At 32.1% G+C, this 15,349-nt stretch overlaps 1 protein-coding gene across 1 annotated transcript; it reads right to left on the minus strand.

Moving 5' to 3' along the window:
* Window positions 1–106: 106 nt before the first annotated feature.
* On the minus strand, window positions 107–15,255 carry LOC148628620 (trifunctional enzyme subunit beta, mitochondrial-like). The gene is made up of 15 exons (XM_088591185.1): window positions 15,162–15,255; window positions 10,356–10,406; window positions 9,623–9,758; window positions 8,876–8,907; window positions 7,686–7,753; window positions 7,320–7,407; window positions 6,568–6,758; window positions 6,122–6,214; window positions 5,537–5,624; window positions 4,591–4,715; window positions 4,021–4,148; window positions 3,446–3,533; window positions 1,738–1,812; window positions 814–978; window positions 107–319 (listed from the first exon to the last, which is right to left on the minus strand). The coding sequence occupies exons 1-15, from the start codon at window positions 15,214–15,216 to the stop codon at window positions 284–286; spliced, it is 1,419 nt and encodes a 472-aa protein (XP_088447311.1). The 5' UTR covers window positions 15,217–15,255; the 3' UTR covers window positions 107–283.
* Window positions 15,256–15,349: the final 94 nt, after the last annotated feature.

Here is a 15,349-nt window from a genome sequence, read left to right on the forward strand (position 1 = left end):
CCAATAACATCATATATAGCACTTATGCAAAATGGCAATAAATTACATTTACAGTTGTTAACATTATGGTGCAACACAATCATGATTAAAACAAATAAACAATAAATTCTCTATGTTGTTTATCTTGTTTACTTTTAGCAAAACCTAATTAGTACAGATCTCACGAAATAAATATCACAGTATGAAATCATTTACAATTATTTACACAAGAGATTATTATGACTGGTCCTTTCAGGATGAGTTATAATGAAAATAATTGTCCCCCGTTGGATGAGAAAGTCTACTATGATGGATATCTTTCTACTATCATTCCATGACCCTGAAAAAAAGATAAAATGGAGAGTCTTAAATATTAATCTTTATGCAAATGTATATAATAAATTATGAGTTTCATTCTACGTACGTCAATTAGTTCAAAGGCAATTCAGCAAATCAAATAAAACATGAAAACTTCACATTATTTTACAAAACATTATCTGATTATAAATACTCTATACAAACAGAATAAAGGCAGTGTTTGAAGTTGAAACAGGAAATATCAGAGTGAGCTAGTTAGAGCAAGATGTGATGTTCTGTTGAGACATTTTCTGTTCATTGGTGATGTCGCAGTCGATTTGTTGGTGTCATTGGAAATTGCTGATATTTTCAGTATCATGGCAAATGCCTAAGACAGAAATTATCAGGCAGTAGGAACAATATAAAACAATAAAGTTGCCGATAAACAGAAATGACATTTAAAATTGCGCCATGTCATGACAGGAAATGTGATTATCAACATTTTATGTGAACATGATCATTTGAACCACAACTTACAATTCCACCGGCAGCACATGCAGCTACCAAAGCATACTGTCCATCCTCCTTGTGTAGTCTGTTAGCAGCTGTTGTTACCAATCTCACTCCAGTAGCTCCAAATGGATGGCCTATAGATAATGAACCTCCCCATAGGTTAAATTTATCCATAGAAGGTACACCAACCTATAAACACAATAAGTGAAATAAATCATTGCAAAATTGATCTCGATAAGTACATGTACAAAAAAAAAATCTGATATGTAAATTGTTGTGAGAATCAAGCAAAATGGAAAAAAAGATCAGAAACATGCATGTAAAAAATCCATTGATCTGACATTATGATTTCACTCAAAAATGTTATCTCTACTTGAAAAGACCATTATTTGATCTGTGCATCACTGATTGCTCAGAAATTATTTTCCAATAGAATGTTAAAAAAATGATAGTTTTAACAGAATTATTCACCATTAAAATGTTCATTTTCAGTGCATTTGAATAAATTACAAAATTATATGGAAAACCTTGCCATATCCCCTTGATTCTGATGGTGCAAATAGTCAAACATTCAAAGTGGTGTTATCTTTACCATGTTTCACCCACTGCTTGATTCTTACAAAGACTGACACTTAAAAACTCTATCCTCTAGTCCTTTACAAGAAGGTTCTGAATCTAGCTGGTATAATTAAATCTTTTTTTCTCTAATTGTCATGCTATGTGTTAAATGTATTACTGTACTAAATTTTTGCAACGAACTGTAGCAAATTTCTATGCCCTCTATGGTCCCAAAAATAGTTTTATCGTTGGAATTTTTAAATATTAAAAACTTCTTGAACTTTAGCATTGAACAGTAAAGGTTAGAATTCCAATATCCTATAACATAATTTGCCTGTTCTATAGTTTGGCTGATTCAATGTAGATGCCAGCAGATTAGCATAAACTTACCTTTGACTGTCTTCCCATGTGTGTCTTTGCAAAATAATCTGAATCCATGGCTGTTAAATTAGCAAGTATCTGACCCTGAAACCCAACAAGAACAAAATGGAAATGTTGGAAGCATCAGTCAACTATCTTTGTTCTTTTTAGTTGGTGTAAATATAATACAGTGGATTCCGCTTAATTGCATAGCCTATTTGCCAGTAAAAATTATGCAAATAACTGGGCTATTCTTATAACCGAAATTACGATTTTACCGGAAGTGTGAGTTCAGGTAAGACGACGATACTGTGGATCAACCAGGGATATCACTGTTCAACATTTCTGATCTGGTATTTAACTGTTATAGACCTTCTCATTGTATTGTTCTTTTATCAATAAATAATAATATATATTGTGTTTGTCTTGTTTATTGACCTTCTTTACGTTGTGTGTATTTATAAGTAAAACCACGTGTTTCTCATCTATAAATAGTCAAGTAATTTCCTGACCTTTCTACGAAAGAAAATCCCATATTTCATATTTCAGCCAGGATTCAGTGTAATATTCATCAATGTTTGCAGTTTGTGGGCCTTTGAAATGGTCTGTGTGTTTTTATTCCTCTGTTCATTGTACACTGATAGTTGTGTATTATACGCGTCATTGACCTCGATATATTCCTATGAAGTGTGGATAGTATGGGGCACCTTAGGGTAGTTGAATTTCATTAGACATTGTACTGAATGAATGACTTCTAATTTTCGTATGATATTTATGCCTAGTAACCCAAGCTCACTCAAAACTGTTCAGCTCATTAAAGAAAATTAAATTTACATTGATAATCATTTGTAGTCGGAAGAATTTAAATAGGGACAAAAAATACCCCAAGCCGAACCTCAAGCCGCATCATAAAGTGATGTTCGGCATGTCGTCAGAAGTCATTGTTCACCTAGGTGCTTGTTTATTTTAATGTAATTAGAAATCATTTATATTGTCTTTTATGTCCATTATTTTTTTAATCCATTATTAACACCTCCTGATTGATGATAATCTAGTTTTTACAACAATAAATATGATTGACATATTTATGACCCGAAGGCTTAAAATAGAATTTGGGAAAACTGGTCTTTACCTGGCCGAGGCAAAATTCTCTATGCAATAAACCGAAATGCACCTCCAAGGCCTATGCAAATAAGTTATTTTTTCCCTAATAGAATAATAGGAAATGGTTTTGGGCAGGAGAAAATTATGCTAATAACCGAAATATGCAATAAAGCGATATGCGATTAAGTGGAGTCGACTGTATAAAAAAAGAATGTACTGAATAAACACAGATTAAATAATAAACAAAAAATTTCAAACTCTTAACTGAATCACTGTAAGGGTACTAGAACATGAACTGCTTTAACTTATCCAGCTTAAAAAAAAAAAAAACAATACTGCATAGGGATTGATTGTGAGAAACATCCTATATATGTAGGGGCCTGAAATATGGGTGGCTCAAAATCATTCTGTCAAAAATGAGGTATGTAACTCGGAAGTTGTCTAAACTTTTAACACAGGTGTAATTCTCGTTGGTCCAGACATCGCCCATACTTAAAGCATAGCAGTGCATCATCAACCACTGATTTTTTTCTTAGTGAAAATATTTCCATCCCTCATAGATGAAGCCTAAAATCATATTGAGCTGTAAAATTGGTAATTTAGCATTCAGTTTTAAAATACAGAACTGACTTACAGCAAAAGCTTCGTGGTATTCGAATACATCTATATCATTAAGTGTCAATCCAGCTTTATCCAGAACTCTTGGTGTTGCATATGTTGGTCTGTTAATTAAAACATTGAAAATTAAGTATCAACTCAAAACTGCTTATATGGATGGAGCGTCAGTGACATCCTATATGTGTAGAATGTAAGACCAGAACAATTGAATAAATTAATCAACACAGAAGTAGACAATTGCGCAAGAGCGGAGGCACTATTTTGTCTAAAATAAGACATTGATCACCATCCATCATAGGCATAGCCTAAAATCAAAATAATCAACTACAACAAGCACAACAATCACAAAACAATTCATACTAATGCACACATTAGTTAATTTTTCTTCAACAGTATGGTAAGCATATCAATACATTCAGGAATGTTGAAGACACTTTCAAGAAGGTGTGGTACATGATACTTAGAATGAACTCCACTGATACTCATGTATATATAATCTGATACAAAAGTTAAAAGTAGCATATTGATAACCACCATAACAATAATGAAGAGAAATCTTCATATATAGAAAGGTATTGATAAGAAAATTACCCTAATAACAGTTGATCTTTGGGGTCCTGTGATACATATACAAAATCTCTGAGGTAGGCCTTAGGTTTCAATCCCATGGCTAAAGCTTTCTCTTCAGACATAATCAAACAAGCTGATGCTCCATCAGTCTACAAAGTTTATAATACAAATTCTATTAAGAGCAGATATACAAGAAAAACATTTTATAAAATTGTGAAATTGCATATTGAGCAGCTCATTTTTGATTTGTGTGTTGTAAGTTCCTGTTTTCATCCATACATTTGTTTTTTTTTTTTAGTATGGAATACTTTACATATTAGAATTAATTATATAAAACCATTTGAAATCGAGTTCTTCTCAGGCACTCACAGGTCTTTTTATGAGGTTGCTTTATAACAATTTTGATCACAAAATTAATGAAATAAATCAAAAGAACATCTTCCATCTACAATGATAAAAGCACCATCATCAATTTTTTCGAAGGCAATAAATGGTTAGAAATGAATCATTCCCATATTTGTTTTTCTTATTAAAGAAAAATGGCCTACCAAAGCCTTAACATTATCAGTTTTAACAATAAGAATACAATACCAGGAAAGAAGCATTGGCAGCAGTAATTGTTCCATGTGGTTTGATGAAGGCGGGTTTCAGTCTAGCCATTTGTTCCTTAGAGGATGGTCTGATACCATTGTCCTTTACCACTGTGTTAGCTACACCTGTGAAGTTAACAAAATAGAATTGTAACAATCTGGTACACACATATTGTATAATAATAAACATAAAGAATAAAAACAGTGTTCTATGTACCCTGCCTGCTTCAGTTTTTTTCATAGAAGAAAGGCACAATGCCATTAAAATTATATTTCCTAATTCTTAAATTTGTCATAAAGATTCAAAATAGCAACCTTGGTATAAATTAAAAAACAATCTATTGAGAAATATAGACATGAGAGTGCTTACAAAACAATTTTGAAGAAATCATAATTTTCAAGAGAAATAATTCTCATAATCCTTCATTTTTAAAACTGTCAGAGGAATTCATGATAGTGACCTCAGGCCACAGAACTAAAAACAGAATGTCTAAGAATATTCTGATCTTCCATGGTGACTCTTAGCAAAGTCTTTAGACTTAAGTAATTTTTCAAGTTTTGTAGAACAGTGCCTTAATAAAAACTTAATCTAAATCCACTGGGAGATGACGAGGGTAAGAGGGCAAGCCCTCTTATAGCTTTTCATGAAATATCAATTTCCAAGGGAGAAAACTTCCCATATTAGCCAGTCATAGTTCATGTTTAGACTTATCTAAAAGATTCATGAAAACATCAAAATTTTATCTAAATCAATTGAGTAATGTAGATATGAGAGTGTTGACAATCTGTCGCTGACAAATCAAAAACCTTGACGCAATTTTAAAACTAGATGTTGAATGTCTATGTAGCTGTCTACTGTGTAAATTTTATGAAAACAATTCAAATCTTTCCTGCTACTCAAAACTTCTCTTAATTTATTTAAAAAAGTAATAATATCACTGACTAACCTGGTACTTTGTATTGAATAACATCACTCAGTAAGCCTTCCTGTGCTGCCTTGGCAGCCAATGAATGGGATCTCATGGCAAAAGCATCCTACAACATTGTCAAATTAAAATCATATTGAAGTTTGTTTTATATACAACTATACACACATAACAGTAAATTACCATGATTTCTTACATTATGTGTAGTTAATGTCAAAAAAAAACCCCAAAAATTTTATTTTTATTTTGTAAGTCACTTGATATTATTCTTGAATTGTGATATCAACTTAAGTATAATTATTCATGGCTGTTCAGTAAAATTGTCATTATTCATTATTTGGTCTATAAAATCTTTCAATATGTTTGGATATTTTACATAATTTCTCTAAAACAATGGTTTCCAACTCTGAGGAACAATAACTAAATGTTTCATATTTCTTACATCATCAGTCAGACTGTTATATTCTGAAGAAAAAAAAATGAAATTAGTATTTACTGTTTTGTATTTTGGTTACACAATGATGCAATTATTATGTTTCACCATATATGTTCTTTTTTCTATTACAAGAATAATGCTAGCAATGTCAATGAGATACATTAGCTAACCTGATCTTCCCTAGTCACACCAAACTCTGCACAAAGCCTGTCTGCAGAATGACCCATGGTCTCACTTGTAGAGAACTCAGCAACAGCAGGCAACTGAAACGCACCGGAAAGTAAATTATATAGTTCTATAACAGATCACAGTTTTTTTTTAACATACATGTGGCACAGGGCCACAATAGAAAAAAAATTTCATTTACAATAATGTTTAATTAGTTTCCTAACTTAAAATCTTTCTTGGTGGATTAAAAATCATGAATAATGATATTCAGTAATTTTTTTTTCAAAGCAACATTGGAAACATTGAATAAGGGTACTAGCCTATTACCATTACATTTAGACAAGTAATATAATAAGCATCTATGAAATTTACAATAAAAGCAGAAGCCATGATTCAGTAAGACATCTCCATTTGAATTTACATAATTAACAAAATCTACATAACAAACCTCTGGTGTCAATGCTGAAGGTGTTAACATCTTTGATATCAGAGACAGTCTGGCTCCCAGGGTCTTAGCTTTGTTCAATGTTAACATATATCTCCTCATCTTACGACTATGTCTTATAGGAACATCTGACATAAACTCCACACCACCAGCCACTACTGTATCAACATTTCCAGAAGCTATTAATCCAAGACCTGCAATTTTTACCACAACCAAATAAGTTTCCCTTCTTCCAAATCAATATCAGGAAAAAAATTATTACTTATAATAGTACTGACACTAGTACCCTAAAATATCCTGGACAAAATGTACTGTGTACATAGATTTTTCCAGTCTTTGAAATGATTTAAATACAGCAGTAGCAATACAACAGGTTAAAAGTTTTGAATTTCGTGAATCTAATACTAAAGAAAAAGTTTCATGTTAAAAAAATATATAATTATCATATTTATTTCATGCCTTGTGAAATAAAATATACACAATACATTATATTTTAAACTGATAAAGTTCCACTAGAAAGTTCAAACAGTGTCATGTCTACAATTTTTGTCAAAACTTATATTACTGACAGTATGCATGTCTGCTTGTGGTTACATTAAATATCAAAACTTTTCATAACAATGCTGCAAGCTACTTAGAAAATACTTCGGACAGACAGACAGATGGATAGAAAGAAAGGACGGAACCTATATAGCCCAAATTTTGTTTGCTGGGGGTATATAAAAGACTTGCTAAAATATTGATGTGACTCATACCTGAAGAGATGGCTTGATTTGATGAAATGCATGCTTGTGTAACTGTGTGGGCTGGAATTCTGTTGGAAAATCCAGCACCTAAGGAAGCCTAAAAATATGATATCAAAACATAGAATATCACCACAGTTAAGGAGTACTGATTTGTGAACCATTAGTTTAAATAGTTTATATAAAACTTTTATAATAAACTTTAAAAATAGCCAAAATAGCCTTTGTTAGATTTTTTTTAAATAACTGAATACATTTTTGCCTTAAATAATTTTTTTCTCAACATAACAGCATTTACTTCAGTCTTTAAAAATAAATGATTAGCATAATTACTAGAAAAAAAACATTCTTAATGTTTCTAAGAATTGTCTCACTTACCTCCCTTGCAACATTACTAGTCTTGACTTCTTGGATTACAGTTCCGTAAATAATGTAATCAACAATATCTAAGGAAAAAAAACATAATATCAAGGCAAATGTAAAGACCCAACAACATCAAACTGTAAAATGTGTTACTTTTTCTTATTCTGTGTCAAGTTATACAATATGAGCTAGGCACAGCCAACAACCGAGCATCACACTTACACACTTTTCTTACGTTTGCTATGGCATTTAAAAAAGGATGATAGTGGAAAGGGGCGAGATAGGAGAGGAAAACGGTTATCCATTAAAAAAAAAAAATGCACACTGGATCTAGTAAGTCATTCTTTTTAAAAAAAAAAATTTTATCTTGGTTTTTAAATTGCATATTTTAATTTCAAGCCAATTTAAAGGCTACATTCACTTTGAATCAACTTCCCTGACCCATTTCTGCAGGCCTGTCTGATACCTATTTTGGTTTGACTATCAATAGCCTCGCATGTGATGCTCGGTATAAACAAGATCTAGTTGTAGAAATTTAAAAGTAAAGATGAAGTTATCTTACTTGACAAATTATTTACAAGGTGGTATATTAAAAAATGTCAAATTAACAGTGGGTTGCATCTGATAAATTTTGTTTTAAAAAATTGTTCATCCATTTCATATCATAAATGCATCCCCTCTTGAAGTTGAAGTTGTTTTTTTATTTAACTGCAACAGATAAAGGGGAAAAAATACATAGAAAGCATTGAAATCATTGAAAATGGGAGATAACTCTACTTTTGTGCAAAATCTTGTTGCTTTTTTAAGGAACTTTAAAATCGTTTTCCAACCATCTGTTGTCGCATTAAAAAATCTTTTTACTATTTGACATACATATGATATAAACATTACATTGGAATAAACAACTCCGTGGGATAAAATTTACCATGTGCCAGATATTTACATGGACCCATACCCCTTTCCTGTTTGTAGTACCAAATAAAAGAAAACACAAAAAAATTAAACAATTAAAAGGAACCTTTAACTACCAGTAAAACATTTTACCAAAAAAAATATTAAATTCCCTAGGAGCGTTTGTAAGTAATTAATGAAAAGTGAGTGGAAAGCTATATACCATAGTTCATGTATATGTATGTTTGTCAAGTGACAGGACCATAAAATTAAAAGAACTTTTGTACTTGAAAGTCTCAATAGTATCTACTTACCTTTTTCAATACCAGTTCTTTTGACTAATCCACTGAAATTGAGAAAAAAAATCAACCTATAGACCATTGAAAATGAAAATTATGCTATTTAAAGTCTATGTTTATAATATAGGGAAAGTCATCTCCCATAGGCACATTATAGTGTGACAAGTTAAGAAGTATTCAAATAACAAATCTTGTACAGTTCTGACAAGTGAAAGTCATTATACACTTAAGAGTTACAGAGAAAGTAACAAACACACTGTGTCAAAATAGATTTATTGATTAGAAAGACCTAGTCTGGGATCAAACCCATTATCTCCTGCACTTCGGGCAAGTACCTTACTATGAGATCACCAAAGCTGTCTCATAAATCAAAAATTAGTTAAAAGTTACCAATGATTCGGGCAAGTGCCCTACCATGAGACCATGAAAGCAGTCTCATTAATCAACAAGAATTGGAGTAAAAAGTTACTAGTTAATACTGCACTATTTACTTTTTTTTTAGTTTTCAATTGCAATAAAAAAATAAGAAATAAAACATTTGAATATGAATAACAGTACATGTATCATCTCTATGAGTGTTTAGATCTGATGATCTTTCTATGTCTAATTAAGAATCTTTAAATCGGAAATACTAATTTCAGATTTTAATTACTGAATATTTCTGTCAATGGAGTCATTCAGTAAAATTTGCTTATTACAAAATTGCTCATAGACGGGGATAGACCATAAATATAAACTATGATTCATAAACCAATGACATACTGCAAAGCTGTTCTGGCTAGGTCATGTGGCATCAAATTTTTGTAGTCTGTCCCAGAGGTCAAGAACGGTGTTCTCACTCCATCTACTAGAACTACATTTTTGACACCTTGCTTTGCTAAAGTCTTCTTAGACTTATCTGCAAGGAAAATATTAGTACGTAAAAATGTAAGTGCATGTACTTGTCAGTACTTACATGTAAATATAATGTACATGTATATTAATAACAACACATACTGACATACTGTTTCATTTTTCTAGAAATCATTTTTTAGAAAATGATTTCTTAACAAGTAAAATCTATAGATCAGGTCTGCATATGGTAGATTTTGTTTAACTTGAATATCATGTTCAATTATTTGACAACATCACAGTTATACAAGACAGTAAGAACAATAGAAAAAAGGAAAGTTCACAAATAACCCATTATAAACATTTATCATTTTTTCAAAACAGGATATCAATTTAAGGATTATCTGATACATAAAATCTTGCATGCTTCTTGATAAGTTTTTTTTACCATTGTTTCTTTCAGGATTCTTACTATTAATTGTTTTAAAATGTTTTAATTCATTACTTTATCAGTTATGCAATTTCATACTTTTAGAAAGTATCTACATTCATAAAATTCCAACAGTTTACCTAATCTTAAAGTCATATGTTTGGGCTTAAGATCTCAATATAATATACTTCAATCTCATTAAGGTTGGCAAAATATGAGAAATCAAATCCTTACCTGCTCTTGGTGCCAAATGGCTGTGAGTAGTGCTTATACATCTTAAACTCACTGAAATTAAATTTTATCTTTGGTGAAAACATATAGATTTGAACATCATGAGGATAAACAAAACAAAGCATATATATTAGTACCTGGGTATCTCATTACAATTTAAAAGACCTAGTTATATTCATACATGTACATGTGTCAAGCTCTCTTCTATAATTTTTGAAACACATTTCATTTCACTACAAAATGCCACAAATGCCTTGCCATCAAGTACTATACAAAGATTCATTATACATTTTGAGTCCTTCAATACTCAAATCTGAACAGAACCTATGTTTCCATCTGAAAATTAAGATGAGAGGTTTCAACATCTTTTTTGGAAGCTTTCTAACCTCAGACAGGTATCATTTAAGTTTGATTATTAATCTATTAAAATAAAATATGGAGTAGTTTCATTCTTCAGCAATGGCTGAATGGTGAATACTGGTGACAATAAGTGAGTAAGCAGTTGTGGGAAGTAATTTGCCAAAAGTACCCTGCAGTGGGAGTAATATACAGAAAAATTAGAAATTGTAACATTATAATCTGGATTTGTAAAGGTATAAACTGAATCCATGAACAAATCACATTTATTAGTATTACTGTGTACAAGATAGAAGAGAATAAAATCAAAATGATCAATTTTAAAACTCAATGCAACAAACTGAAGCTATGATAAAGTCTTGGTGACTAATACTGCTGCCTCCGATAACAGTTTAGTATAAAAAGTGTGAGACTTGATACAATTCATGTAACTGTGCATGCTGTGACATTTTAAATATATGTTTCTTTACTTGTAAGATGAATAATTAGTTTATGTTTGTGGCTTGTTTGTCTAACTAATACTGTATAAAGATTTAGAGTTGTTTTACAACTACTATCCAAAGGGAATCCAGAGGTCCATACCATTCGATGCCTTTCTGATACAGTTTAAAAAAAATAATGGAAATTTTCTATCATGTACAATATGTGCTATCTTGTCTGGTTCTCATAAAAAAGTCTTAAACTGAGAACTTCCTCATATCCATGAGTTTGTCCTTAAGTGCAGCTCTACCTTAAAACCAGGCAGAAGCTAATGATAAATTATTCCAAAATGATCCTTCAGTAAGCTTCATAGAAACTGTAACAAAAAATAAAAGTGCAAATAAGAGTTGCCCTCTGGAGATATTTTAATTACCATTCTATGTAAGAATCAGGCAATGGGTGGCACATAATTTTCCTCAATTTAGTTGTTTTTGCGTAAAATGTATTCAGTACATCTAGAAAACAACCAAAAAGCTATTTAAATTTATCCTGAAGCATCTGTGATGTAGATATTTTTTGACTGCTTATATAGACCATTTTTCCGTAGTACATTTCGACTAAATTTGACCTATCAATACCTTAAAAAGGCAAATTTTACAAACACTTTAATGGTTATTTCTGGTGGTTATCAAGTATAATTAATTGGTTAATGCAATAAAATCTCTACCTTTTTTTTCATTCATGCACCACACCTTATATACATTTTGCCCCATTCTTAGACGAAGAAGTACCTAAACACTTTCAAAAAATCGGGAAAATTTCCTGCCAAAATTTTTACACTATAACCAGTTGAAAAATACATTGTATCTCACGATAAATAGTAGATCCAAGGAAATTAACATAGGAAGAGTTGTTTTAAGGACATACAATGTAACAAATGTATTTGCTTTTGTTACTTCGTATGTATTATTTTAGTTACTCAATGTTCTTTGTTGTGTATGTCTGTTTTCCATGTTTGGTCTTCGTCCCTGGATTGCTTTCTTTTGATTTCTACTAGAACCTTGGTTTCCTTGATTACTCTTTGAACAGTTTCATTGAATATTTTGAGATGTGATGAATCATCCCCTGTCTGGTTTTTAGACAGAACCATACTTAAATCTTAAATTTCAGGGAATTTAATTAATTGAAATTTAAGTTGAGGAAGGATTTGAGGAAAATCTGCTTATGTTACATTTACTTATAAAAGGCATTTAAATATTGATGTAGTATCAAAATTGAAAAGTCCTTTGTAGTAAACATTGATACCTTACCAATATTGAGCAGCAGTTCCCATACCAACATTGGACATGTATGATAATGTTACTATGTAAATATTATATCACTATTTATTACTTGTTATTAGGTCAACATAAAACTCTTCCATTTTAGGCAAGTCAACAAATTTTGTGCAAATCATGGGAAGTTACCTAGAGTTCAGTAACTTTTCAGTAATTACCCTTCATGCATTATGTTGACCAATTATTGTGTGTATCAAATTACATATCAGACACATCTCAAGAGTCTGACATAGCTGTACATGCTACATGAGACTTAAACAAAAGCCTATCCTCGGCAGTCTTAAATTTAAATTCCTACCACACCTCGTTAAAGGTGGATACATGTACATACCTTATCAATTCTACAAAACCATGATTATATCTGACATTACTTATTGAGACAAGTAATCCATTAGTGCATGTAACTGTGGGAAATGAAACCCATGACCTCTGGTTTTATTTGTTTGTTTGTTTGTTTGTTGGGGTTTATAGTCAGCACTCTAACCCACTGAGCTAACAACTCACTCCCAAAAGCAGCTGGTTTCGGCAGACTATATTACCAATTTCACAATAACACCTCCCTTTTCTTTTTGAGGGACAGGCACTACTGGGAACTCTGAGTATTACATAGGTCCTCTACTGTAACTGCTGACCATCAGCAAACCCAAGGGAGTCCATGCACTTATTACTCCACATGAAACTCTTCTGACTAGACCCTTACTTGTTGTAACTTATTAAACAAGTCCAAGGGACCGATTAAAAAACTATATAGAATTGCTACTGTTCGTGACACACTTGATTGCTCATTGGACAGAACCATAGATTGGTGTTCCATTACTCAGAGATGAAAGCGACATTTGTTGAAAAAATCTGGAGATTTTGCCTGGTGTGGGCCCAGGGGCAAAGCCTTGGATTATCCAGAGATTTCAGGTTTTTTTTACCCATTTTTGGCATGACCTGAGAATGGTTTACAATTTTTGCATTTATTTGAAATCAAAATGCAAACTACTGATTTTTTTAATACAATTTCACAACTGTCAAATCAAAGAACTGGAGAAACAAGACAAAAATCACTTGAAGTTCCACCTTTTTCTCAAATATTTTCATTAAATGTTCTTTCCATGTAACTTTCCTCTTGGAAACATCATTGACCCATGAGGAACAATGTCAACTGGTTCCTTTTAACAAATAACCCTATCGCCATTGAGATAACAACTTCTGTTTTCAAACCAGTCTGGACTGGTTCACAAGAATACCAGAATCTGATAAGGGCATCCGCTACGGAACCAGTTTACAATGTTTACAAAAGACGTGTGGGAACTTTCGAATAAAATATGCCGAGAATCATCCAGAAAACGGGTCAAATTTACTAACATTTTCCTGGATGATTTTTATTTAATCAGAGACACAACCAGGCGTTTTGAATGGGCTAACTGGGCAAAAAATCGTCAAAATCAGACCCACCTCCTCCTGAAATTTTCTCAACGAATTTAGATTGATCTCAAAAATGACCAAAATTGCCCTAAAAAAAGCAAAAAACTTTCATCCCTGATTACTGGTTATGGTCTCAAAGTCAAGACCAAGGCCTCTCTTGAATTTCAAAATCAAATATCCCCTGTGACCGTAGAGTTGGTCACTGTGTGATGTTGCAAAATCCTCAAGTGGTAACTATGGATATCTTATCTATGACCTCCAATGCTTAAACCAAGCTGTAGAATTAACTGCCCATCACATCTATACTCGACGTCACATACAGCACATTTTCGATTTGAAGCTCTATTTTTTAAACTGTCGGGACTTACCGCTAGAGTTGCCTTTCTTTTATTTAATCTTAAGATAGTTCGCATATATGCATGATGTGATAGTTCCAACGAGTCGTTTATTGACTGAAATCGTGCGTAACGAATCCTTATGGGTAAATCCTATACTAATATCCGCCATGTTGGTTTCTACAGGACGATTTGTTTACAATGAAGTATGTAGTTCCCGTTTATCTCCTGTGACAATCGTCTGCTTGATCAACTTCTCGGTGCTGTATGATGTTCGTGTAGAATAAATCTGAGATATCTGAATTAGCGCAGAAATGCATTCTGGGTTCTTTGGTTTTTGGACAAACCATTTAAACATTAACAACATCTCCTAGCAACCTGATCACTGTAAACATGGTCGACTTTTGACAATGTAAATATTGGGACCGAGAATTAAAAATCTCATCGGAATTTAACGATTCAATGTTTAGGGAGAAGCTGTTGTTGGCTTTAATGAATGAGCAAGTCATTTAAGACAATTTATACGATGATAGGTGTCAATAAAGTCGTAGAAAATATTTCTATTCAAATCTTAACAGTATCTTATTTATGTGACGCCATGTATAATTAAATTAATTTCTTATCAATACTGACAATAGACCCTTTTGTGGTAACCTGGTGAGCATGCTCAATATACAGTTCCGCGAGGTAGGGCTTCGGTAGAACAAAAGAATTTTCCTCGCGGAAGTGTATATTGAGCATGCTCTACGCATCTTCATCAACTACCCCAACGTTAGCACAAAAGCCGAAAAGGGTCTATTATTACACTGACTTCATTCAGGCAGAGTCAACTTTATTGTTTAAAATGTTTTCAATGTAACTTTTTAGTTTTCAACTACATAACATAGTGTACAAACACTTAGTAATATCATATTATGAATACAATTTTCAGGAGAGGTTATACTTACAAGGAAAAACCTGAGTTTTCAAGGAGAAAAAACTTCTACTCATGGAGGCAGCCATGACAGTTTATGTGACCGTTGGACTTCACGTGACAATGATCTGAAAAATGAAAATCTCCAATCAAATATATTTCGTACTAAAAAAAATGCGAGAAATAGCTTCTTATTAGTCAATAGCTTATAACCATAACATA

Source organism: Perna viridis, chromosome 1, assembly GCF_037379345.1.
Source record: "Perna viridis isolate PV_CMFRI_1.1 ecotype Kerala chromosome 1, ASM3737934v1, whole genome shotgun sequence".
Taxonomy (NCBI): Eukaryota; Metazoa; Mollusca; class Bivalvia; order Mytilida; family Mytilidae; genus Perna; species Perna viridis.

What these genes read in the sequence shown, in the direction of transcription:
- LOC148628620 (XM_088591185.1), bottom strand. Translation starts at nt 15,216, where the DNA reads ATGGCTGCCTCCATGAGTAGAAGTTTTTTCTCCTTGAAAACTCAGGTT. An exon ending in CTAGTAATGTTGCAAGGGAG is followed by an intron (nt 7,408 to 7,685) that starts GTAAGTGAGACA and finishes TCATATTTTTAG; the next exon opens with GCTTCCTTAGGTGCTGGATT. An exon ending in CTTCAGCATTGACACCAGAG is followed by an intron (nt 6,215 to 6,567) that starts GTTTGTTATGTA and finishes GGTGCGTTTCAG; the next exon opens with TTGCCTGCTGTTGCTGAGTT.